Source organism: Sapajus apella, unplaced genomic scaffold (genome assembly GCF_009761245.1).
Source record: "Sapajus apella isolate SASKATOON/1434 unplaced genomic scaffold, GSC_monkey_1.0 scaffold26, whole genome shotgun sequence".
Classification (NCBI taxonomy): domain Eukaryota; kingdom Metazoa; phylum Chordata; class Mammalia; order Primates; family Cebidae; genus Sapajus; species Sapajus apella.
This window is the reverse complement of record NW_022436966.1, coordinates 4,223,802-4,251,192: the sequence shown is the minus strand read 5'-3', so window position 1 is coordinate 4,251,192 and position 27,391 is coordinate 4,223,802. Positions and strand designations below refer to the sequence as shown.

The following is a 27,391-nucleotide window of genomic DNA, read 5'->3' as shown; positions in this document are numbered from 1 at the left end:
ATATATATATATATATATATATATATATATTAATCCTAGAACAAAGAGATTCATAAATAACTAATTAAAAGGCTTTAAGTTAAAGCCAAATACTCAAAACATAATCTAGACGTACATTCTCGAGAATCTTTTATAAAGGCCTTATGTCAAAAGTCTAAATGATTGCTAGCACTGTAGTCAAATTCAATAGCAATTACTGAAGCACAAGAAGCCTAAATATGCACCTTCTGAATTAAATTAAAAACCAAAAAGGGCTGGGTGCAATGGCTCATGTCTGTAATCTCAGCACTTTGGGAGGCTGAGGTGGAAAGACTACTTGAGTCCAGGGGTTTGTAACCTGCCTGGGCAATAAAGCAAGACCCTTATTGCTACAAAAATAAAATAAATTAGCTGGGTGTAGTGGTGCAAGCCTGTGATCCTAGCTACTCAGGAGACTGAGGCAAGAAGATCACTTGTGCCCAAGAGTTTGAGATTACAGGGAGCCAAGATCCCATCACTATACCCAGCCTGGGTGGAGGAGTGAGACCCTGTCACTAAAATAAAAGGGAAAAAAATGGGGAGGGATACATACACACATACACACTTTTATATGTATTCTGCATGTATTTGCTTTTTTTTTTTTTTTAATAAAAGAAAAGACTCAAAAAATTGGTTAATGTTATCTACAGGGAGAATAAGAGGAAACAAAAGAGTCTAGACTTGTTTTGTTGTTGAGATAGGGTCTTACTCTGTCACCCAGGCTGCAGTACAGTGCCACAATCACAGCTCACTGCAGCCTCAACCCCCAGGCTCAGGTGATCCTCCTGCCTCAGCCTCCCAAGTAGCTGGGACTATAAGTGAATGCCACTGTCCAGCTAATTTTTGTATTTTCTGTAGGGATGGGGTTTCACCATGTTGCTCGTGCTGGGCTCAAGCAATCCATCCATCTCAGCCTCTCAAAGTGCTGGGTAGACTTCTTTTAATATGTCTTGTTTTAAAGATATAACTTCAGAATTATGTAAACATTTTAAATAATTGTAAATAACATTTATTTTTTAAAGAATATCAATTCCTTCACGCCTGTAATCCCAACATTTTGGGAGGCCGAGGCGGGTGGATCATGAGGACAAGAGATCGAGACCATCCTGGTCAACATGGTGAAACCCCATCTCTACTAAAAATACAAAAAATCAGCTGGACATGGTGGCGCGTGCCTGTAATCCCAGCTATGCAGGAGGCTGAGGCAGGAGAATTGCCTGAACCCAGGAGGCAGAGGTTGCGGTGAGCCGAGATCGTGCCATTGCACTCCAGCCTGGGTAACAAGAGCAAAACTCCGTCTCAAAAAAAAAAAAAAAAAAAAAAAAGAATATCAATTCTTAAAACTAAAAACTAAAAACTGAAAATATTAAAGTAACACATATCCAGCCCAGTAGCACAACTGCATGGAGAAAGACTATTCCAAGTAACTCTAAAACACAGTAATTTGATTATACATTCCTACAGAGATATGCCCTAAGGACAAAAACAGTAACAAAAATTCTCAGCCAGGCACAGTGTCTCATGCCTGTAATCCCAGCACTTTGGGAGGCCAAGGCGGGAGGATCTCCTGAGGTCTGAAGTTCAAGACCAGCCTGGCCAACAGTAGAGATGGCCAACCCCATCTCTACTAAAAACACAAAAATTAGCTGGGCATGGTGGACAGACAGGGTCTCATTCTGTTGCCCCAGGTTGGAGGGCAATGGCATGAGACCTGACCATGGCTCACTGCAGCCTCAACCTCCTGGGCTTAAATGATCCTCCCACCTCAGCCTCCCAAGTAGCTGGGACTACAGGCATGAGGCACCATGCCTAATTAATTTTATTTTTTGTAGACATAGGATCTCACTATGTTGTCAGGGCTGATCATGAACACCTGGACTCAAGCAATCCTCCCACCTCAGCCTCCCAAATTGCTAGGATCACAGGCGTGAGCCAGCACTCTCAGCTCTATATAATCTCTACTACTTCTGAACGTTTGAAATTTTCCAGATGAAAAAAAATTAAAATAATGAAAATCTAAGAGCCGTCATTCTGCCGTCATTATTAGGCTTCCACAATCATTCCAAAGCATGAAAAATCTTTCCATACCATTATTTTTATCAGAGCGCTGGGGGTGGCTATTGACAGGATTGGGTTCGCCATGTGTTGCCCAACGGGTATGAGCTATTCCAAGGTGTACATCAAATTCTATATCCAAATCCATATCCTGTTGCTCTGAAGAAGAGGAAATGAAAAATTTCAGTATTAAATCATGCTGCAGAGATAATGCTATAAGCTATATTTAAATATAATTATTACAATGCTGCTCACTTGGAATATATAATCATTGAAACTGAAGATCAGGCATATTCAAAATAGTGATTAAAAGACTTAGGAGGCCAGGCACGGTGGCTCACACCTGTAATCCCAGCACTATGGAAGGCCGAGGCAAGCAGATAACCAGAGGAAGGAGTTCGAGACCAGCCTGGCCAACATGGGGAAACCCCATCTCTACTACCATCACAAAAATTCGCCAGGTATGGTGGTACATGCCTGTAGTCCCGGCTACTCCGGAGGCTAAAGCAGGAAAATTGCTTGAACTCAGGAGGCCGAGGTTACAGTGAGCTACAATCATGCCACTGAACTCCGGTCTGGGCGACTTAGGAATGCATCATATGCCTGTATCAAAACATCTCATTCGTCCAGTAAATATATACATCTACTATCTACCCACAAAAATTAAAAATAAAGATAAAGACTTAAGAGTTTATGCAACTCAAATATTGAGGGCAAATGGTTTCAATAACAAAAAAACAACTAATATAAAGTTAAAGCAAGCATGACAAAATGTTAATAACTGATAAAGTTTGGTGAAGTATATATAGGTAATAATGGACTATTCTTTCAAATTTCCTACATATATGAAAACTCAAAAGTTAAGGATAAAAATAATTATTGTAATTTTTAAAATCTGTATTTAATTCTTATCTTAAAAAATCCTTATCAATTTAATTAAACATGTAAAAATAAATTCATTTTCCCAATGACACACAACCTTATGACTGCAATTTCTTTGGTCTCTGGTGAATGTACACACGTCTCAATATAAACTACAATTATAGAGTGCCTCTAAATCAAACAGGTATTTGAGAATAGAGCAATGCTATGAGAGTATAGGGCTACTGGGAAATCGGCATAGGCCGATGTTTCTTTATTGTGAAAAATAACTTATTTTTCATATAAACTCTCTTTTCTTGCTGCATCTTAAAAAAAATGGACAGCTCCAGTTATTAACTAGTAATGTCCTTCTTTTAATTTCCTAAATACAAAATTCATTTGGCTAAGAACACAGATAACAAAGTTTATTAGAATTAGGTCTAAATCAAGAGCAAACTGGCTGGGCATCATGTCTCATGCCTATAATCCTAGCACTTTGGGAGGCCAAGGCGGGTAGATCACTTGAGGTTGGGAGTTCAAGACCAGCCTGGCCAACATGGTGAAACCCTGTCTCTACTAAAAATATAAAAATTAGCCAGGCGTGGTGGCACATGCCTGTAATCCTAGCTACTCGGGAGGCTGAGGTAAGAGAATCACTTGAACCTGAGAAGGAAGGTTGCAGTGAGCCAAGATCACGCCACTGCCCTCCAGCCTGGGTGAAAGAGCAAGACTCCATCTCAAAAGAAAATAAATAAATAAATAAATAAATAAATAAATAAAACAGTATATTCTGTTGTACTATTATATTTATGACATGTTGTCAACCTAGCTTCCACTAGAATTTGAATTCTACAAAAACAGCAGCCTACCTTATTATTTTGAATCCTAAGGACTAAAAGGTATACACTACAGATAAATTTTTGTTGGATGGCTCAATCTACCACTGAATAAAATCATGCACCTATTCTTTCCTTGTTTAACTGTGTTCTGAATAATTAAGGCAACCTGATAAATGACATCAAGAAAAGGATTACTGGTTTTTTTTTCTTTTTCTTTTTCTTTTTTTATGAGACGGAGTTTCACTCTTTTTGCCCAGGCTGGAGTGAACTGGCACAGTCTTGGTGCACTGCAACCTCCACCTCCCGTGTTCAAGCAATTCTCCTGCCTCAGCCTCCCAAGTAGCTGGGATTACAGGCGCCCACCAAAGGATTACTGTTTACCATTACTCAACAGGATAATGCAAGAAATGAAAACATTTCTTTGACTACTTTTTTAAGCTAACTATAATTAAAGCAGTATCTCCCAGCACATGCTGGCAAGCAATATTGGAGAAAGTCACAAGATTCTGTATATTGAATCCATTTCAAATTCATGGTAATTACCATACCTTTATTTCACTGTTGCCATAGGAACATTACCTAATATCTAGTAAGTAAAAAATTATGACCTGATTATTACCAAATAGTAAGAAAAATAACCATTAAACTGATAGTTCAATCCAGTTCCCTGACAGCTCATAACTTTACTATTCTAAGGCTCAATACCTGTAGTCCCTCAATTCCACTTTACTCAGCTTTTATCGTTTTACTTGGTAATTGTCTGCTTTGTTTAGTTTGTCTTGAACTCCCGACCTCAGGTGATCCGCCACCTTGGCCTCCAAAGTGCTTGGATTACAGGCTTGAGCCACTATGCCTGGCCCTGCTTTGTTTAGTTTGTATTTTACCTTTGATTCCCAGAGTACACTCTTTCCTTTAAAGGCTAACTCCTTGCCTGTGCCTTAGTGTTCTTGAACTGCAGTGCTTCAATAATTTCCTCATTTGCATCTTCTATCTTACCCTACCTCTACTCCACGGCTCCTTGCCCTCTGCCTGCCTTTTCTCAGATGTCATCTTCCCCTTTTTAAAAAAATACTTCAAACATATTTAAATTTGCTGGGAATAATAAACATCCAAATGCCCACACTCAGAGTTAACAAAACATCTAGTCATTTGTGCTTTACATATTTTTTTAAGATCTAAAATGTAAAAAAATTAATGCTGTATAGGGAAACTTGAAATAAACGTAAAAAATGCAGTTGATACCTCCTTTATATCCCCATCCCATTCATTTCCTCCCCAGAGAATTCTCAAGTTGAAACAGTCTTACTACTCATCCCTTTTAAACTATGATTATGTTAACATGAGACAAGAAATGATAGTACTGTTTTGTGTTTTTAAATGTCCTATACTTTACATGCCAGGAATTATCCATGTTCCTATATGCAGAACCAGATTCAGTACACTCCTTTCAATGGCTACATATGGTCATTCACTATCATACACAACTTTTTTTTTTCCAAGTAGCTTGGACTACAGGCACACGCTACCATGCCTGGCTAACTTTTTGTATTTTGGTAGGGATGCGTTTCACCATGTTGCCCAGGCTGGTCTCAAACTCATGATCTCAGGCAATCTACCTGCCTCGGCCTCCCAAAGGGCTAGGATTACAGGCATGAGCCACCACGCCCAGCATATACAACTTATTATATCATCCCATTCCCTTATTTATAGACATTTAGGCTATTTCTAAATTTTGCAACAATTAATCTTGTTGTCATGTCACCTTATTCATTGTGTTTCCTTCAAGTATCTATCCAAGAGTGAAAGTGCTTGGTCTCAGGGTATAGGCATTTCCCATGTAGATATTGCCAGACTGCTCTTTAAAATGATTTACCAGTTACCAATTCACCAGCAATATCTGCAAGTTTCCATCTATAGACAGTAAATTCAGTCAATACTTACTTTGCATGTTATTGTAGGGTAGGATTAGCTAGGGGTTGGCCAGTTGCGGTGGCTCAGGCCTACAATCTTAGCGCTTTGGGAAGCCGAGGAAGGTGGATTACCTGAGGTCAGGAGTTCAAGACCAGCCTGGCCAACACGGCGAAACCCCATCTCTACTGAAAATACAAAAATTAGCCCAGTGTGGTGGCACATGCCTGTAAGCCCAGCTACTTAGGAGGCTGAGGCAGGAGAATTGCTTAAACCAGGAGGCAGAGGCTGCAGTGAGCCAAGATCTGTCACTGCACTCCAGCCTGAGTGACAGAGCAAGATTACTTCTTTAAAAAAAAAAAAAAAAAAAATGATTAGGAGTAAAGCAGATACCCAATAACTACACTTGAAAAATAAACCAGTTGGCCAGGTACAGTGGCTCACACCTGTAATCCCAGTACTCTGGGAGGCCAAGGCGGGTAGATCACTTGAGGTCAGGAGTTCAAGACCAGCCTGGCCAATATGGTGAAACCCCATCTCTACCAAAAATACAAAAATTCACCAGGCATGGTGGCATGCACCTGTAATTCCAGCTACTCAGGAGGCTGAGATAGAAGAGTCACTTGAACCCAGGAGGCAGAGGTTGCAGTGAGCCAAGATGGCGCCATTGCACTCCAGCCTGGGCACTGCAGCAAGACTCCATCTCAAATTAAAAAAAACAAAAACAAAAAGAGTTTACTGCTGAAGAGGCATGTTTCAATATGTTGACATTCAAAAATGGTGATTCTGGCGACATCTGCCTTTCTAGCCTCCCATATTTGTCCATCAATAATGGAAATAAAAAGGACTACCACCATTCCATCAACAAACCTGCCATCCCTATTCTTATCTTTAGCTATGCTATTCTACTCAGAAGGTCCTCCCTTCACATATTCACTGACCAAATATAATCAGCAGTCATTCTCTATGTATTCCCAGTCTTGTCAACTTGTGGGAACTCTCCCCTGAATCTCACAGCAATGTCTGTTCTCTCCTACAGAACCCACTGTAATCAGCCGGGTATACAGGATACAGAACACACAGTAGATATTTATACTATTGTTTTTGAAGTGTAGTTATTTGGGTGTCTGCTTTACCCTAGCTAATCTTACACTACAATACAGGCAAAATAAGTATTGATTTAATTTGTTAAACAAGTACTACAAAGCTAAATGTATGGCTTATGTGGAAAAAAAAAAATCTATCATTTTCCTCTACCTGTACTCTTTCACAATGATTATGATGGCATTCATTTGAGTAGGTACATAAAATACTTGCTGTTTCCTGGGTTTTGTGGAGAATTTTAAAAATATTTTTTCAATCACTCTACTTCAAAGTTTGCTTTGTTTTCAAGTTTCTTGTGCAAAAATAAAATGTGCAAGCATAATGTTATGATCTAAATACTGAGAAGTAAATCCTCTTTGATGGGGCATACATCTCGGACAACTCCTTATGCCAGAGAAAAAAATTGTGAGGGAAAACATGATACTTAACAGATTATATCAGACCTACTAAAAGGTGCAATGTCCAAATTGACTACATCCAAGTTAGGCATTTAGTCCAAAGCGAAGACAATTAGCAAGTGAAGACACATGTATAAGGGCACCACTAAAAATGCCTTTTGTCCTATGAAAGGCTCTTCCTCAGGAATGGTGGCTCTGAAGCTACTTGATTTAATATTCAAAGCTTGCGCTGAAGGAAATATGCCTAACTAATTTTGTTCCCTAGTTGCAATGATTATTTTTCAGGTTCAGGCACATTTTAAAACTAGTCTAGACGGTAACAAAACTACTTTTCTTCCCTCCCTTTAATGTTAGACCATTATCATTAAAATGGGTCTCAAAATATGAGGGGGGGGTAACTTGGTGGGGAATGGGAAGGGGAAAAGGAAGAGAAGGGGAGGTGGGACAAAAATCAAACTAAGTACATTACTGTGAACTTCTTCATCCAGTGCCTTAACTTTTCCTTTCTTCTTAATAAGCTGGATTTTGCAGGCATTGGCTTCCCAATCTTTGTCATTGCCTCCATCAACTCCCACACCTAAACCATCATAAGTAAAAGAGCAAGACTTAGAAACTGGCTACTGATAAAATCATTGCAAGGCAAAATTTTTAATTAAAAAAATGACTCATCTAAATAACCCACTTATTTATCAATTCAACATCTACTGAAAACCTACTTTGTGTCAAAAACCAGGATAGCTGCTAGAGATAAAAATAAAAAGAACTCAATTCCTGTCCTCAAATTTCTAAGTAAATCAAGAAGACAGACGAGGAAAAAATAAATCAGCATGATTATGAATTATAATAAAAATACTACAGGTTACAATTGGAGTACAATGGAGAAATGCAAAAGATGGGCACCCACCTGAGAAGGTGGCTAAGGAGGGAAGGTCAGGGAACACATCTCTTAAAAGCCTCCTTACGTTGCTAAGGAATTTGAAAAAGCTACCCTAAAGATACTGGGAAAACACTTTGTCCTGTCAGCAGAGAAGTGATTCAGCAAAAATGTTTAGCAAAGTCCTTCTAGAAACAGTGCAAAGAATTAGAGGGAGAGAAATGGAAGGAAGTTCCATTTGCTGTAACTATAAAGTTATAGTTACAGCAAAGCAAAAATGAAGAGCACTTGAACTAAACAGTGGTAATGCAGAAAGAGATAAGTGATATTGAGAAGCGGAATTGAGAATGTAAGTGACAAGGCAGGAGAAGTCTGGAATACCTCAAAGGACTTGTAGAATGGCTCAAAGGACTTGTTGAATGATTCTTAAAAGGGACATAAAAAACAGACTGGGCATGCCTGTAATCCCAGACAATCGGAGGCTGAGGCAGAAGAATGGCTTGAACCCAGGAGGTAGAGGTTGCAGTGAGCTGAGATCACACCATTCATTGTACTCCAGCCTGTGCGAAAGAGCAAGGCTCCATCTCAAAAACAAACAAAAAACAGAGTGGGGAGTGGGGTGGGGACTGCAGTGTATCAGTTTGTTTTTTCTGAGACAGAGTCTCGATCTGTCGCCCAGACTGGAGGGCAGTGGCACGATCTCGGCTCACTGCAACCTCTGCCTCCCGGATTCAGGCAGTTCTCCTGCCTCAGCCTCGCGAGTAACTGCGATTACAGGCGCATGCCACAACGCGTGGCTAATTTTGGTGTTTTTTTTTTTTTTTTTTAGTAGAAACAGGGTTTCACCATGTTGGTCAGGCTGGTCTCAAACTCCTTACCTCAAGTGATCCACCCACCTTGGCCTCCCAAAGTGCTGCGATTACAGGCGTGAGCCACCACACCCGGCCTCAGTTCAATTTTTGAACATGCAAAGTTTAAAATATCATGGTCTATCTAGGAAGAAACTTCTAGGAGGCCTAGAATACAGCTTGGGAGATACAACTTGCTCAGGTAAATACACCTTGCCTAGAAGTCACCAATATGGCCAGGCACAGTGGCTCACGCCTGTAATTCCAACACTTTGGAAGGCCAAGGCAGGCGGATCACCTGAGGTGGAGAGTTCAAGATCAGCCTGACCAACATAAAGAAACCCCATCTCTACTAAAAATACAAAATTAGCCGAGCGTGGTGGCACATGCCAGTAATCCCAGCTACTCGGAAGGCTGAGGTAGGAGACTCGCTTGAACCCAGGAGGCAGAGGATTGCTGTGAGCAAAGATTGCACCATTGCACCCCAGGCTGGGCAACAAAAGTGAAAATCCATCTCAAAAAAAAAAAAAAAAGAAGTCACCAACATACTCACACACAAAATAATTAAAATAAAAAGAAAACAAAGAAACAAAAAAAGAAGTTACCAACATAATAGAAGGCTGATGAAGTCAGAGCTCACACAAGAAGACACAAAATAAAAAAAGTGGGCCTAGAAAAGAATCTTGGTTGGGTGTGGTGGCTCACACCTGTAATCCCAGCACTTTGGGAAGCCAAGGCAGATGGATCACCTGAGGTCAGGAGTTCAAGACCAGCCTGGGCAACATGGTGAAATCTCATCTCTACTAAAAGTACAAAAATTAGCCGGGCATGGTGGCGCGTGCCTGTAATCCCATCTCAACTGGAGAGGCTGAGGCAAGAGAATCACTTAAACCCAGGAGGCAGAGGTGCAGCGGTGAGCCAAGGTTGCGGCGGTAAGCCAAGGTTGCAGTGGTGTACCGAGATCGTGCCAATGCACTCCAGCCTGGGTGACAGAGCAGGACTCATCTCAAAAAAAAAAAAAAAAAAAAGAATCTTGATGAGCATTAATATTTGAGCAGAAGAAAACACTGAGTAGAAGAAAGGAGCCTCCAAAGCAAACAGAAAAGTAATCAGCGTCTTAGGAAGAGAATGAGAAGATGTGTTGCCAAAGAAGCTAAAGAAGGAAAGAACTTTAAAAACAAAGGAGTAGAGGAACTGACTTTCCATTACTAAGGAAAGTCAAGGAAGATAAATGCCCTTTCCACGTGGCAATGTTAAGTGTACAAAAAAAGAGTAACACCGAAGGTGTGAAACTGCTATCCTTAGAAAGGCTTGTTTTCAAGGTTGGTCCTTCATTAGTGTCTAGAAACTTGGTTTTTGGAAGGATTTCTATCACCCTAACTAAGAGGGGCTCATTATGCAAACTGTGCAAACAATGTGGTTTATGCTGAACATCTGCTTTTCTTCTGAGAGTCTAGAATTTTGGTACATGCTAGGCAGAGGGTGTCTATGTGACCGGCCCCCAGTGAAAACCCTGGGCACTAATTCACTAGCAAGCAACTTCTGCCTAGCTTTCTCAAGACTTCACACAAAGCACCTTCATTGTGCTTTGTATTCTTTTGCTATAATGAAACATAGCCATGAGTATAACAAAATGCTGGGTGGGCACCGTAGCTCACGCCTGTAATCCCAGCACTTTGGGAGGCTGATGGGGGCAGATCACGAGGTCAAGAGATCGGGACCATCCTGGGCAACATGGTAAAACCCTGCCTCTACTAAAAAATAAAAGAAAAATTAGCTGGGTGTGGTGGCGTGCGCCTGTAGTCCCAGCTACTCGGGAGGCTGAGGCAGGAGAATTGCTTGAACCCAGGAGGTAGAGGCTGCAGTGAACCGAGATTGTGCCACTGCACCCAGCCTGGTGCCTGGCAACAGAGCAAGGCTGTTTCAAAAAAAAAAAAAATTAAAAACAAAATGCTGAGTCCTGTGAGTCGTCCTGGGGAATCAACGAATCTAAGGATGGTCTTAGGAATCTCTGACACAGTTGAGGAAGGAGCTAGGGTAGAATATAAAGTTGCCAGAAAGCTATGTTTATGTGTCATTTATTTAAAATAAAAGAGGCTGGAATCAGTGGCTTTCCTGTAATCCCAGCACTTTGAGAGGCCAAGGCAGGAGGATCACTTGAGGCCAGGAGTTTGAGACCAGCCTGGGCAACATAGTGAGACTCTCGTCTCTACAAAAACTTTTTAAATATTAGCTGGGGATGGAGCTGCACAGCTATGGTCCTAGCTACTCAGGACTGGGGAGGGAGGATTGCTTGAGCTCAGAAGTTTGAGACTGCAGTGAGCTATGACTGCACCACTATACTCCAGCTTGGGTGACATAGTGAGATTCTGTCTCAAAAATAAATAAGAAAAATGAATCTGAGGCACGTGTATATGTCAAAGCATGAAATCAGTGAAGAAAAATTAAAGTTATAGGAAAGAAAAAAGAATTTAGAGAGTAAGCCCTTCATGAATTTTGTTTTATCATAATAATGCCCCATATGATGGTTTTATAGTAGTATTCTTAATAGAGGGTCACTGTAAGAAGCAATACTCCACATAAATGGTAACACTGTTGAGATTACATGAATAAATCCTTTAAACATGATAAAAGACAAAAATTCTTCAGATTTACGCTTATTCAAAACAAAAGAGACTTTAATAAGAATCTAGTCTCCTAATAATAGGAGAATCTAGTCTCCTAATAAGAATCTAGTCTCCTAATAATAATTTCCTAAAAAAAAAAAACTCTGCTTAAAGAATCATGCAAAATCCATAGTAATTTTTTAAAAGGAAGTACCAGCAGAATCATATCCTCTGTACTCCAGTCTCTGAAGGCCTTTGATTAGGGTCTCCAAGATTTCTCGTCTTGTTCGAGGAACGTGGTAGTTTAAGTAAGCAAATATACCTGCAAGTAAACAAATATTTAATGAAAATTTCTGATTTAAAAATCAAAATTAGCATAATTATGTCAAGTATGTGAAAAAATGTAAAGTTAGATTCCATCTTTCAAACAACACTTCAAACCATTTAAAGGCAATGGAACTTTTTCAAGGAGGAATTTCTCATAAGTATAAAAAACTAAACATGTCAAAATACATGTTTATAATTTTTTCAAAGACGCTTATAAAGCTGGCTACTTATTTTCCATGACTGGCTTTCTGTCAAGTGAAATTTAATGTTTTTAAAAAACCAATTTGCAAATTCATGGTTTATGTCCTATATACGAAGCATCTGGTTTCAAGAAAAAAAATTCTGAAGTATTTTAAGCAACTTATAGGCCCTAAAATCTATACTAATGAGATTAATTTTGCTTACTTCCAATAATAGATTATGTGAATAATGCAACTTAAATAATTTTATAAAATAGTAAAAACTGACCAAATTTATAACTATCTTAAAAGATAGCTTTGAATCAGTTGTTCATCAAATATTACCAAAAGACAACCACATGTTAATAACTCTTGAAAATTCATAGAAAAAGAACAATCATTTGGAAAAATAAAACTAGAAATAAAAGGATTAATACAATGTGAACTGAACTAGAAAAGCAAAGAAATAACAGAACACAGGTAAGGGAAATCCACACTTTTAGCAATTGCAGCATGGACAGTATCTGAGGTTTTCCATGGCTGAGCTTTGGCCAGAGCAGCTACAATGTATCAAAACTGAAGACTAAAATATACAAAAATACAAGTTCAAGCTGCTTATTTTAAAACTTCCCTTTTTCTTAACTTTCCTTTCACTGTAATTCTACTGATTCATAAGAAGTTTAAATTAATTCTGTGAGATAGAACTCCCGAATGACTAGTCTTCATTTCCATCTAAGTCTTTACTTCTAGAGTGTGAATGTTTCCTACTGAAACATTTCAGCATACAAAAATGCTGCGTTGTTGATACCCAACAGAAAAGCCATCATAACATATATGCTGATCACCATGATTAACACACTGCAATTTTCTCAAATATATCATCACGCCCTAAAAAAGAGAAACCCACACATTAAAATCCAAAACAATCTGAAACAACGGTTTCAACGCTCCACAAAGAAGTAGTTTCAGGCCAAAGACTTATAGAAATCCTGTATTTCATTTAGATATTTTTTAAAAACCACAGCCAGGAACGGTGGCTCACACCTGTAACCCCAGCACTTTGGGAGGCCAAGGCAGGTGGATCACAAGGTCAGGAGTTAGACATCAACCTGACCAACATGGTAAAACCCCATCACTACTAAAAATACAAAACATTATCTGGGTGTGGTGGCACGCACCTGTAATCACAGCTACTCAGGAGGCTGAGGCAGGAGAATCACTTGAACCAGGGAGACAGAGATTGCAGTGAGCCAAGACTGCACCACTACACTCCAGCCTGCATGACAGAGTGAGACTCCATCTCAAACACACACACACCCCTTAAATTTATATTTTTTAAGCTTTCCTGTAATGGACAGTTATCTTACTTTCACAGTACTAGCACCCCGTAAGGGAGGGTAGAACATCTATCTGACGTAATTCAAAAACAGAAATTGAGTTAACTAATATCCCAGAGATACCCACAAATACCATTCCTAACCTCAAAGCACAGCAATTAAGATAAGGATAAACAACATGCTGCTTAAGGACATTTCTAAGGTAAGAGTGGTAGCGGCACAGCAAAGTGCAGTTTCAAACTTTCAATGGCTACTCATGATAAACACTAGAGGGCAGTAGAAGAGTCCCAAGACCAATGTCCACCCGTTAAATTCAGAAGAGTGAGTGGGGTTTTTGTTGTTACTGCTGTTCCTTCACAAAGTCATCTGTAATATGAATAAAGCAATAACCCAATTGTAAATCAAACTTTTATGTGTTCTGCACTCCCCACCCATGGGTCACTGATCTTTTAGAAAGATTAAATACCAACAGATAACTATCAGTTCAGTATTTTAACCAGGCCATTAAAAGAAGATACACAGAACACAAATCTTTTCTAAAACAATACTTTAATACAAATGTGGGCCAGTGCAGTGGCTCATGCTTGTAATCCAACTTTGGGAAGCTGAGACAGGCAGATCACCTGAGGTCAGGAGATCAAGAACAGCCTAGCCAACATGGTGAAACCCTGTCACTACTACTAAAAATACAAAAATTGGCCGGGCCTGGTAGTGCATGCCTCTAATCCCAGCTTAGGAGGCTGAGGCAGGGAGAATCACTTGAACCTGGGAGGCAAAGGTTGCAGTTAGCCAAAATCGCACCGATGCACACCAGCCTGGGGACAGAGCCAGACTATGTCTCAAAAAAAATAAAAATAAAAAATTTTAAAAGTGTGAAAAAAACTGATTCTCTACTAGTCCCCACCACTGTGATTGGCATCAGCTAGAATCCACTAAAGGATACAATCTAGCTTATTTGAAAACACAAGGCTGGCAAGGATTGCTTGCAGTCTGACCAGAGCTGCCAAATTCTAATAATGCAGCACATCCAGAAAAACTCACTCCTAAACTCTCTCTTTTAAGAAATCTAAATCTGATAGTAAAAGTAAAAATGTAAGCTGGATGGTAAAAATGTAACTGTGATGGTAAAAGAAATAAATATTAAATATGTATACCAATTTGTTAAAACCATTTAAATGCTCATGATATAAAACTGTTTTTAAGACAATTTATAGACTCTACTTTTTTTAAAGATTAAGTAATGCAGCCAGGCTGGGTGGCTCACACCTGTAATCCCAGCAACTTGGGAGGCCAAGGCAGGTAAATCACGTAAGGTCAGGAGTTCAAAACCAGCCTAGACAACATGGTGAAACTCCACCTCTACAAAAAAACAAAAATTAGCCGGGCATGATGGCAGGTGCCTATAATCCCAGCTACTCTAGAGGCTGAGGCGGGAGAATTGCTTGAACCTGGGAGGCAGAGGTTGCAGTGAGCCGAGATCATGCCATTGCACTCTAGCCTGGGAGACAAAGCAAGACTCCATCTCAAAAAAAAAAAAAAGGAATGCAATATAAAATTCCCCATTTTTAATAATGTAACTCAACAACGGCATTCAACTTTGATAATACTTCTAACTTCAATCTCCGTAGTTTATACTGGCTCACTGTATGAATCTTGAGAGCTGAAGAACATTTTCATAGAAAGGAAAGAGTTCTTCTAAACAATAACTCCCCCCAAACAAACATAAAATTCTAACTATCTGAAAAACTGGCCAGGTGTGGTGGCTCATGTCTGTAATCCCAAAACTTAGGGAGGCCGAGGCAGGTGGATCACTTAGGTCAGGAGTTCGAGAACAGCCTGGCCAACATGACAAGAGCAAAACTCCATCTCCCCCGCAAAAAAAAAGAAAGAAAGAAAAGAAAAGGATTCAGTGGCCCCATTTCCTCAAAAGGAAGAAAAGTCATGATTGATTGGCAGCACATATTACATAGAAAGTAGCAACGTAAGTGCCAAATATTTCCTACCTCTGACATTTGAGGGCATTTAGAGTAGTCCCCTCTGTTGATGTTGTATGGTTTCTAAGGATTCTTCTCTGATTACTCTGGAGCCATTCTGATGGATTTAACACTTTTTTTTTTTTTTTTTTGAGATGGAGTCTTGCTCTGTCACCAGGCTGGAGTGCAGTGGCGCAATCTCGGCTTACTGCAACCTCCGTCTCACGGGTTCAAGCGATTCTCCTGCCTTAGCCTCCCAAGTAGCTGGGATTACAGGCACCCACCACCACGCCCAGCTAATTTTTTTAATTTCAGTAGATATGAGGTTTCACCATGTTGGCCAGAATGGTCTTGATCTCCTGACCTCGTGATCCGCCCACCTCGGCCTCCCAAAGTGCTGGGATTACGGTCATGAGCCACTGCGCCCAATGGGATTTGACACTTTTTAATAGCTCTACAGACTGCATTTCTCTTCTGGGTTACACTTCTTTGTTACAACAAACATTTACATGATTGTGTTCTGTATACTTTTTATCTATCAAATTAATACTGGAAATCTGGTGAAGGGCCTTATTGTTTCCAGGCTATACTGTTAAGAATAAAAGCAAAGTAATATAGAGGACATTTTTCTACAAAATCATATTATCACACCTAAAAAGATAATAATGCTCTATTATCATCTAATATAATGTTCATATTCTAATTTTCCCTATTTAAAAAAAATATCTTTTATAGCTGATTTGTTCATTCTGGTATCTCATAAAGGATCATACTTCACATTTGATTGCTATGTTTAAGTCTCTTTGAATCCAGAATGGTCTCCCTTATTGCATAATTTCCCCTGAGATAAACCTGGGGTTAATTTTCTCCTTGAATGTCTCACCATCTGAGTATGTCTAATTCTTTTCACATATGTGGTCTTCCTAGTTCCTCTATCCCTTATATTTCCTGTAAACTGTGAAGATAAACCTAAGGGGCCTGAGTCTATGATACTCTGCAAACATCTTCAGAATACTTTCTAAGGCTTTAGAAGTTGACAGCACTGACTTTAAAAGATGCATATTTCCTTTCTTTGTGGTCCATATAATAACGGTGCATTTCCCAATCAATGGCATCTTAGTTCAATAAATTATCATATATCAAATTCCAATTCAAAATCTGCATTTTCCTTGATAGAGGAAGCACTGCTATTACTGATAATCACTACTGTCATTTTTTGGTTTGCTACTGGAATAAAGAAAAAAAGGAGAGAAGGAGGAATACAGGAAGCAGAAGTAGGAGCAACATTTCTTCTTACATAACTGGGCAGGTACTAAAAGGAAGAAAAGGATGAGAGACACCAGGACACATGCAGGGCAATTTCCTAAGATCAAAGTAATAGCCCAGCGAAGTGGCTCATGCCTGTAACTCCAGCACTTTAGGAGGCCAAGGCAGGTGGATCACGAGGTCAGGGATTCGAGACCAACCTGACCAACATGGTGAAACCCTGTCTCTACTAAAAATACAAAACTTAGCTGGGTGTGATGGCAGTCCCAGCCACTTGGGAAGCTGAGGCAGGAGAATCACTTGAACCCAGGAGGTGGAGGATGCAATGAGCCTAGACTGCACCATTGCACTCCAGCCTGGACAACAGAGCAAGACTCTGTTTCATAAAAAAAAAAAAAAAAAAAGTAACAGAGCTGGGAGAAGGAAGGGGATTAGCCTAAGGCATACCTGATGAGGAAAATGGGAGCTAAGAAGTTGAACCTGTCAGCTTCATAGCCCTGCCCTTTGATAGCATTACTTGCCCAAGACATTCCATCTGCAGGGATACCAGGTTAACTGTCATCTTGGAGTGCCCAGGACAATATTGGCAGCAGTTAATCAGGCACAAAGGGCATGTTCACAAGGGAGGCATTCACAACTCACAATGACGCTTGTTAGAGCAGAAATCATTAGTCTGACCTCTGCTTTCAGGTCTTGACTTGTCTTATCAAAACTCCCAATAAACAGTTCTTTTTTTTTTTTTTTTTTTTTTGGAGACAGAGTCTCACTCTGTCGCTAAAGCTGGCATGATCTCGGCTCACTGAAACCTCCGCCCCCCCCCCCAGGTTCCAGCAATTCTCCTGCCTCAGTCTCCCAAGTAGATGGGATAACAGGTACCTGCCACCATGCCCGGCTAATTTTTTGTACTTTTAGTAGAGATTGGTTTTTGCTATGTTGGCTAGGCTGGTCTCAAACTCCTGACCTCAGGTGATCCACCCGCCTCAGCCTCCCAAGTGCTGGGATTACAGGCATGAGACACTGCACCCAGCCTAAACTCCCAATAAACAGTTTTTAAGTAAAGTAATGACAAAAAGCCTAAAATCAACTTTCCACCACTCTTCAGTAATTGCTTTAAGAGCACACACAGTAGCTGTATGAGCATAGATTTTCTACCCCCAAATCAGCATGCACTTCACAAATGTACGCTTTCTTACTAATGGAATATACTTGGAATAAAATAACTCCCTAACTGAAGCTGATGCTTGCACCTACAGGCATCATTCTCAGAAAATGACAACTCAAATTCAATGACAAAAAAGCACTTATGAGAACCTTGCTAACAAAATTTCAGAAGCAATCTGGATCACAGACTAGACACACCTGGTTAAAAGCAAGGTAGCTGCAAAAAAGACTGTTAAACCTCATTGAAAGAAAACTGAAAATAACTGACTAGTCAAATTATTAAAATTCCTATGCCTGGGTGCATTTATGTCTTTATGAATAGGAAATTTTATTTTTATATATTTTACCATTTGACAGCTTCAATATTTTGGGACCCTGGACATTGTAACTTATCAGTGATAAGTGTTCAAATTCATTCTCTAAGCTTAAAATTTCTGAATCAAAATTCACCTTCAATGTCACTTAAACTTTAAATTTGTTTTCTTTGTCTTATAATGCAAGTCACAAATTAATTTATCATCATTATTAAAGATTCAAACTAGGTCAGGAGCAGTGAGTGACTCACACCTGTAATCCCAGCACTTTAGGAGGTGAGGCGGGAGGATTGCTTGAGCTCAGGAGTTCAAACCTGGGCAACACAGCAAGACTCTGTCTCTATTAAAATTTAAAATGAGGAAATAAATAAATACTGAAACTATACAGATGCTATAGAATTAATTGTGAAAATCTCTCCTTTCTGTTTCCACACAGGTTCCAACCTCTTTCTCAGAGATAACCACTGTTAATCCCATACACACAGTCCCAGTCTTCAGCTATAAATTTTTCTATAGGCCAAGCACAGTGGTTGATGCCTGTAATCCCGGCACTTTCTCGAAGGCGAAGGCAGGAGGCTCGCTTAAGGGCAGGAGTTAGAGATCTGCCTGGGCAATAGAGCGAAACCCTGTCTCTACAAAAAGTAAAAAATTAGGCATGGTGGTGCATGCCTGTAGTCCCAGCTACTTGGGAGGTTGAGGTGGGAGAATCACTTGAGCCCAGGGGTTCAAGGTTGCAGTGAACTAGTCAATACTATAACTATAGAATCACATTCTGCATGTACAATTTCTTTAAAATTAAGTATTATTTGAGATACATTTTCTTTTTTTTTTTTTATTTTCGAAACGGGTTCTGCTCTGTCACCCAGTCTAGAGTACAGTAGTACAATTCCAGCTCATGGAAACTGCCACCTCCTGGGCTCAAGTGATCCTTCCACCTCAGCCTCCCAAGTAGCTGGGACTTTGTGCCTGGCTAATTTATTTACTTTTCTTTTTTTTTAATTTTTGAGATGGAGTTTCGCTCTTGTCGCCCAGCCTAGAGTGCAGTGGTGCAATCTTAGCTCACTGCAACCTCTGCCTCCCAGGTTCAAGTGATTCTCCTGCCTCAGCCTCCCGAGTAGCTGGAATTACAAGTGGGAGCCATTGCACCTGGCCATTTTTAAAATTTTTGTAGAGATGAGGTCTCACCATATTGCCCAGGCTGATCTCGAACTCCTGGACTGAAGCAATCCTCCTGTTTTGACCTCCCAAAGTGCTGGGATTACAGGCATGAGCTACTAAACCCAGTCAAGATACATTTTCTACAATCCTAAAAGCATACATACAGGCCAAGCATGGTGTCTCATGCCCATAATCCCAGCACTTTGGGAGGATGAGGCGGGCAGATCACAAGGTCAAGAGATTGAGACCAAGTTGGCCAACATGATGAAACTCTTGTCTCTACTAAAAATACAAAAATTAGCTGGATGTGGTGTTGCATGCCTGTAGTCCCAGCTACTCAGGAAGTTGAGGCAGGATAACTGAACCTGGGAGGCAGAGGTTGCAGTGAGCCGAGATCGTGCCACTGCACTCCAGTATGGCAACAGAGCAAGACTCCATCTCAAAAAAAAAAAAAAAAAAAATACAAAAATTAGCCAGGCATGGTGGCACACACCTGTAATCCCAGCTACTCAGGAGGCAGAGGTAGGAGAATCATTTGAGGCTGGGGGGCCAGAGGCAGAGAGTGTAGTGAGCCGAGATGGCGTGACTGCATTCCAAGCTGGGTGACACAGTGAGACTCTGTCTCAAAAAAAAAAAAATTTTTTTTCTTAAAAATTTAAAATTTAAAAATTAAATAAAAGCACACATACAAAAGTAACATATGGAGTGAAACAAGACTTTCAATTATTTGTGTGTTTTTTAATTACTTTACATCTTTTTTCTATTTACAAAATGCTGGTTCACGTCTCCCCTACTTTATTGTAATTATTGCCACTAGAAGTGGCTCTATGACACGTCTCTTGCACATTTAACATTCTGGAGCACAAATTACTAGTTTAAGCTCTGAAATCTCTAAATATACACTCTCTCACAGTCTATCTATGTCATCATCTTTCTTGAGAAAATAAAAAAGCATGCACTTCCTGCTCACAACCTTCCAATATTCCATCTCTCTCTCTTCTCTCTGACCGTTAACATCAGACAACAATATTTCATCATTCTGCCAAGTCAAACCCTCTGTGTCCACTGTGCTTTGACTCCTAAGTCTCTGAGCATCTCTATATTGAACTTCGATAGCCATGCAGAACTCATCTACCCATTTCAGTCCACTTTCAGATGGGCCCTCCCAACTTCAGACCAATCCTATTAATTCATCACTTAACTTTCAAACTTCTCCTAGATATTATTTTAGATTCTAAGCTATATACTACTCTCAAATCCTCATTTTCTCTTCCCAGGTTCCTTTCATTTTGGGTAGATTCTTACTTTATAGAATTAACGTCTTTTTTTTTTTTTTTTTTTTTGAGATGGAGTGTTGTTCTGTTGCCCAGGCTGATGTGCAGTGATGCGAGCTCACTGCAACCTCGGCTCACTGCAACCTCCACCTCCTGAGTTCAAGCAATTCTCCCACCTCAGCCTCCCAAGCAGTAGCTAGGATTACAGGCATGCATTATCACTCCTGGCTAATTTTTGTATTTTTAGTAGAGACAGGGTTTCAACATGTTGGCCAGGCTGGTCTCAAACTCCTGACTTCAGGTGATCTGCCTGCCTCAGCTTCCCAAAGTGCTGGGATTACAGACATGAGCCACTGTACCCAGCCAGAATTAAAGTCTTCATTTTCTATTTTTAAAATATAGAGACAAGATCTCACTATGCTGTCCAGGCTGGCCTCAAACTCTAAGATCCTCCCGCCTCAGCATCCCAAAGTGCTGAGTTTACAAGTGTGAGTCACTGCCCCTCATCCATCATCTTTTCAACAGTTTAACAGCATATATACGAATTACCTCTTATTCCTTGTAAGCTCAAGAGAAACATATTCCACACACTACTCTCTGAAGCTAGTCTCTCCCCTACTTGTAACTTTTTTTTTTTAAGAGACAGACCTGCACTGTCACCTACTACCCAGGCTGGAGTGCAACGTCACAATCACAGCTCACTGCAGCCTGAAACTCCTGAGCTCAATCCTCCCACCTCAGTCTTCTGAGTAGACAGGACGACAGGTGGGCACCACCACACTCAGCTAATTTTTTGTATTTTTAGTAGAGATGGGGTTTTGCTATGTTGGCCAGGCTGGTCTCGAACTCCTGACTTCAAGTGATCCGCCCGCCTCGGCCTCCCAAAATGCTGGGATTACAGGTGTGAGCCACCACCCCCCGCCTTACTTACAACTCTTGATGAGTATTTCTCCAACTTTGTGAATACAGAATGCTTTTGTTAACATCAAAATATTCTGAGGGTCCTTCACAATAATGGGTTAAATTTTTACCATTCAGTGATACAGAACAATTTTCATTCAACTTATAGACAAAGTTATAAGCATATGAATAAGCAATGAACACCCTGTAACAACTTCAGAGCTTATAGGTCAGGAACCACAGTTCTAGAATCCAACGTCTCAATACTCCCAGGGAACTTCAATTCCAAAACACTCCCTCTTCTTTTTGGTATTATTTGCAGGCCTCCTCCTAAACACAAACTGAGACCCTTCTGCCTTGACATACGCATTCTCTAATGATTTCTTCATAACCATATCCAATTAACTTCTCTGAAGTATTATATACAAATGACCTTTTTCTACTTTTACAGACTCTGTCCAAGGCAATATACTACTTTGGAACTCTTTTGCCTTTAACCGCCATTCTTTGGTCTACTTTCCTGGCACTTCTATTTCCTCCTTCAACCCCTCTGGTAGTAGTTCTCAACATATTTCTGCCTCCATTCATTGATGGGTAACATAAGCCATCAATGACTATCTCTCACAGTATGCTAGTTCTCTACAAGCTGGCATTATTCCTCAAAGTAAGAGTCCTGCCCCATCACCCAGAACATTCCTGACCTAATGCAGATACCCAAAGCCCAAAGCTCTCCAGTCTCTAAATTTCTATTCATTCCGGCTGTGATCTACGACATGGCAATGAACAAGGACTGTGTATTTTCATCTGAAGCTGCTGCATGTGCATTAATTTTCTTTCCTCTGATCAGGCAGCAATTACTTGAAAGCAACTCTTTAGTCATCTCTGAAAAGGGCAGAGTGCCAATTATAAAGCCATCATTTGACATACCTGCAAGTATCTTTTAACACTTTCTAGGCACTTGAAATATATGGTAAAAAAATTCCCAAACCACAGAAACAAAATGATATTTCACAGGATGCTAAAAAGAAAGGAAATGAAGAAAGGTTTCATTATTAAAGGTTTAAGAAATACCTGGTTAAAGTTAGATATATATTTAGAATTTTCTAGAACCTTTAATCTTGCTAATTGTTCATCTCCAAGAGGAGAATTTCCCAAACTTGTGTAACAAAACCCTTTCCCCCTTCCAGTGCTCATTACCAGAACCTATTAACTTCCGTTTCCAGGGAACACAATTGAAGAAATGCTTATTAAGCAATTATTTTCTCTCACAACTTCTTCATATCCAGTATGACTTCTAAGGATATGTTAATAGTACTGCTTTTATGACCAATCCTAGCAGCCAATCTCAGCATCCCTCAATTATCCCTAAAGCCATTAGACAGTATAATTACAAAAAACTTCTGCAAAATTTATGTCAGGATACTTTAAAATTGCAAGTTCCCTTACTGCTTTTAAAAAGAATCTCATTTGCAAAAATTCCATTTATTTTATTTTATGTATTTGAGACAGAGTCTCAATTCTTGTCACCCAGGCTGGAGTCCAGTGGCACCATCTCAGCTCACCACCACCTCTGCCTCCCAGGTTCAAGTGATTCTCCTGCCCCAGTCTCTCAAGTAGCTGGAATTACACGCGTGTGCCACCACGCCCGGCTAATTTTTTTGTATTTTTAGTAGAAATGGGGCTTCACCATGTTGGTCAGGCTGGTCTCAAACTCCTGACCTCAGGTGATTCATCCGCCTCAGCCTCCTAAAGTGCTGGGATTGCAGGCATGAGCCACCGGACCCAGCCCAAAGTTCCATTTTACATACGCCATTGGATCAGAAGGGTATAACCCCACATTTATAACAATAACAAAATCTGTTAAAAGCTAGGGATAGTTTAAGTGACTCAACACTATCTCAGCACAACCAAAAATAATACAAATAAAAAGGACAAACTATATTCCAACCAAAAAAAAGGAAGATAAATTTGGAAAATAGACACACCTTTCTTCTCTGGGAGATTCGCAATGCTTATCATTAATAAATTAAAGATTCTAGCCGGGCGTGGTGGCTCACGCCTGTAATCCCAGCACTTTGGGAGGCCGAGCCAGACAGATCATGGGGTCAGGAGATAGCGATCATCCTGGCCAACATGGTGAAACCCCGTCTCTACTAAAACACAAAAATTAGCCAGGAGAGGTGGCAGACACCTGCAGTCCCAGCTACTCAGGAAGCTGAGGCAGGGGAATCACTTGAACGGGGAGGTGGAGGCTGCAGTGAGCCGAGATGGCGCCACTGCACTCCAGCCTGGTGACAGAGCAAGACTCCGTCTCAAAAAAAAAAAAAAAAATTAAAGATTCCAAGAAGTCCTCTAATCAAAAAACAAAACAAAACATTAGCATGATATTTAATATGTTGCTTCCCAAATTTACCGGACCATAGACCCTTTTTTCCTAACACTTATTAACATCCCAACACAAGTTGTTAAACATTATATCAATTTAATCAGTATATCTGATTGAAAAAAGCCTATCAGAATCTTCAATCCTCATTCTTCTGTTTGAACATTTTACAACATTGAAATAAAATAATCTTTTAGAAAAACTTAACTAGAGCCAGGCACAGTGGCTCACTCCTGTAATCACAGCCCTTTGGGAGGCTAAGGCAGGTAGATTACCTGAGGTCAGGAGATCAGCCTGGCCAACATGGTAAAACACCACCTCTACTAAAAATGCAAAAATTAGCCAGGCGTGGTGGCACACCCCTGTAATCCCAGCTACTCAGGAGGCTGAACCCAAGAGACAGGCTGCAGTGAGCCAAGATCGTGCTGTTGCACTGCAGCCTGGGCAACACAGTGAGACCCCATCTCGAAAAAGAAAAACTTAATTAGGTCGCAAGTAATCAGAAGACAAGCTTCCAGATTTTCCCATCTAGTCTAATTTTCACTCCATTTCTCTACTCAGAAATCTTAGTTCAATGATTAAGATGTGGGTGAAAAATAACGACACTCATCTTCTTTCAGAATTTACATTAGAGAGAAAGTAAATTCTGAACCCTAACCCTAGAATCATGCAAAACTGTGGTATGACTTAAAAGCAGGACCTCAGAAATGTCTCAAATATTCACTTTTTATTTCTTCAATACCCATTTCCTCAGCAGTAAAACTCTGTAGAATGGAGGCACAGACTATGTGAACACTCCCAACATTTAGTCTCCATGCTAAGGGTGTATTTCCCTTATCTGAACCTGATTTCTATATGTGATTTTATTTGTGTATGTATATATGTATTTATTTTTATTTTTTTTGAGACGGAGTTTCGCTCTTTTTTGCTCAGGCTGGACACAATCTCAGCTCACTGCAACCTCCACCTCCTAGGTTCAAGCAATTCTCCTGCCTCAGTCCCGAGTAGCTGGGATTACAGGCACATGCCACCACACCGGTTATGTTGAATTTTTAGCAGAGACGGAGATTTCACCATGTTGGCCAGGCTGGTCTCGAACTCCTGACCTTAGGTGATCCACCTGCCTTGGCCTCCCAAAGTGCTAGGATTACAGGTGTGAGCCACCGTGCCCAGATTCTTTTTTTTTTTTTTTTTAAACAAGTACTTTATGGTTTTTTTTTTCTGGAACATAAGGAAATAACCTGCAACCACAATACTGAATACTAAATGAGGCACACACCTAATCAATCAGGAACAGTTAACAAACAAATGAAACACACTGGAGACTGACCAGTTGACAAATTCACTACTTCACACCTCCAAACTAAATGCAAAACCATTCTACTAACTAGACACTGCAAAAGTCTGATTCTGAAGTCAGCTCTACTCTAATAATTTCAGTAAGCTATTTATAGGTGTTTCTGTTTTTATATGGGTTTTTTTTAATCTACTCTAAATTTAAACCTGCTCCTCATTTTCAGAAGCTGAAATGAGCATAAAGTTAAATACAGGAAATATATACATTAATGAGTACAATCCACCTCCTGTTCAGTTCCTTCGTGCAAAAGCCTGCAAATGAGTCTCGAAGAGAGTTTCAATTCACTTACAATGGTACTTCCCTTAAAAAAGAAAAAAAAAAAGTGTTCTCTTCCAGCCAGGGATAAAGTCGGTTGTAAATTTCAGTAAGAAAGGTAAGAATACAATTATTTTTACTGGCAATAGCCAAGTTAATACCAATTTTAGAGGACATCAGTCATGTCAGACACGATTCTCACAATCTCTTTCACTAACACTTAGGTAATAATAAAAACGACTGTCAAAACATAAAAGAACCTAACTAATTTTTTAACGGCTGTAGGAAAGATACTTGTTAAACTTTCCATAGCTAGTATTTTTGATGGGTACAAATGCAAGGGATAAATGATAAATATTTTTCATAGTTGGTATTATAAAGGGGTATACATCCAAGGGATAAATTATATTTTTCATAGCTGGCATTTTTAATGGGTGCACATGCAAATGATACATGATGTATAACCGATCGCCACAGACATTTCCAGGCCTCTTCCACCAGAGGATCAGGTCTAAGCCCATCAACCAAGTTATTGATTAGCAGTGGTTTCTGTTGAGACAAGGGATGGCAGGAAGTAAGACCACGTTTAAAGCCTCTATCGTGGCTCTCTAGCTAGGGTCTGTTTTCTATTGGGCCTGCCCGAAAACAAATAAAAACAGATTATTTTTTGAAAGGTAAATCCTAGAAAAATGCAAGATAAGTTCAAGAGATCTCGCCCGATGTTCCACAGGTTGCCTCACTCACCTGGTCGGCCCTTTTGAAGGTATCCCCCTCCACATCTCAATTCCCTCAGCCCTCTCCTCCTTTTTCAATAAAAGCGTTTCTCTCCCCACTCGGTTCCTTCTCCGCGCCAAGGCTCCCGCTGGCCCCCGGCGGAGGGGGCCCGCCTTCCTCTCAGATGCCCTTCTCCCGGCCGCCACCCCCTCTCCCGCCCGCGGATGCCGGCCCCTGCCCCCCGCAGCCACCACGGGACGCCCCGTGCCCATCACCCAGACTTCGCACACTCCACACTCCCGCTTCCGCCCGTAGCCTTGGGCCTCACCGGCGCCCGCACAGCACCCCAGCGCCGCCCGGCAACACGCCCCCCGCCCCCGGCCCCCTTACCACACATGATGCCGGAGACACGTCCCGCAAGGCCAGGGGCTAGCGGCTGACGGGATCGGGGGGTGCACACACGAGCTTCGGTGGGCAATCTGCGGGCTCGAAGGCCAGGGGTGGGTACCTACACGACTCCCGCTGGGATGCGACGGCCAAGGCAACGACAGCCTTCACCGCCTCTCGGGCTCCGCCAGCAACCGCCGCCAGGCCCCGCCCCCCGGCGCGCAGCGCGCCGCCGCCGGTAGGCCCCATTGGACCGCTCAAGCACCGCTCACGCGCAGATCCCGCCTTCCAGCGCTGCCCCGCCCCCCGACTCCACGCAGGCGCTGCACTGTTGGCGGCGGAGACGTGGCAGCGGCTCGTGGCCGCGTCCGCCTGGAGTTCCTGGAGACGCCCTCCCGCGTGCGAGCCGCGGGAGGGAAGGAGCCCAGAGGGAGGGAAAAACTCAGCGCCTGGCAGGGATTGACGGAAAGAGAAGGATGGAATTGTTAGCAAAGCAATAGCTCCGGGTGCCCGCCCAATGCAGCCCCAGGCCCCACGCGCCAGCACTCCACGAAGTGGGGAAAGAAAAGGAAGAAAGCGGGAAGTCTGAAAAGGGAATTCTGGGGGACATAGGGGTGAAAAAATAAAGAATGAGGGAGGTGGGGGAAGAAAGATACGAAAATTCTTTACTTCAAAGCTCCAAAGGTCAGCATCTCTGATAATAAGCAATTCAGTTCCCTGTGTGATATGCTTGGCCCCTAAAAGCCCTCCGCTTCCATTGCCTCCATAACAACCAGTTTATTGTGGAGGGTTAGAGGAGAAATGTAAGCCTCAACTATCCGACTATGAGCCTGGACGTAAGAAAGTGTTGGCCCACCTCCTCCCATGGCCCACCTCCTCCCATGGCCCACCTCCT

At 41.1% G+C, this 27,391-nt stretch overlaps 1 protein-coding gene and 1 long non-coding RNA gene across 3 annotated transcripts in view; one reads left to right on the top strand and one right to left on the bottom strand.

The window, feature by feature from the left end:
* GFPT1 (glutamine--fructose-6-phosphate transaminase 1) overlaps window positions 1-26,706 on the bottom strand; it is a 70,542-nt gene extending 43,836 nt beyond the window's left edge. Inside the window, exons 1-4 of one of the 2 annotated variants that reach the window (XM_032291878.1) lie at window positions 26,500-26,706; window positions 11,726-11,833; window positions 7,653-7,760; window positions 2,107-2,232 (exon numbers count right to left, since the gene is read on the bottom strand). In XM_032291878.1, the coding sequence (XP_032147769.1) occupies window positions 2,107-2,232; window positions 7,653-7,760; window positions 11,726-11,833; window positions 26,500-26,506 (349 nt within the window). In that variant the 5' untranslated portion in view covers window positions 26,507-26,706. The remainder of the gene's footprint in view (window positions 1-2,106; window positions 2,233-7,652; window positions 7,761-11,725; window positions 11,834-26,499) is intronic. The other variant, XM_032291879.1, reaches the window with a different exon arrangement.
* A 122-nt stretch (window positions 26,707-26,828) lies between these two features.
* LOC116560493 overlaps window positions 26,829-27,391 on the top strand; it is a 6,379-nt gene continuing 5,816 nt past the window's right edge. Inside the window, exon 1 of the long non-coding RNA XR_004272990.1 lies at window positions 26,829-27,050. This is a non-coding gene — a long non-coding RNA (uncharacterized LOC116560493). The remainder of the gene's footprint in view (window positions 27,051-27,391) is intronic.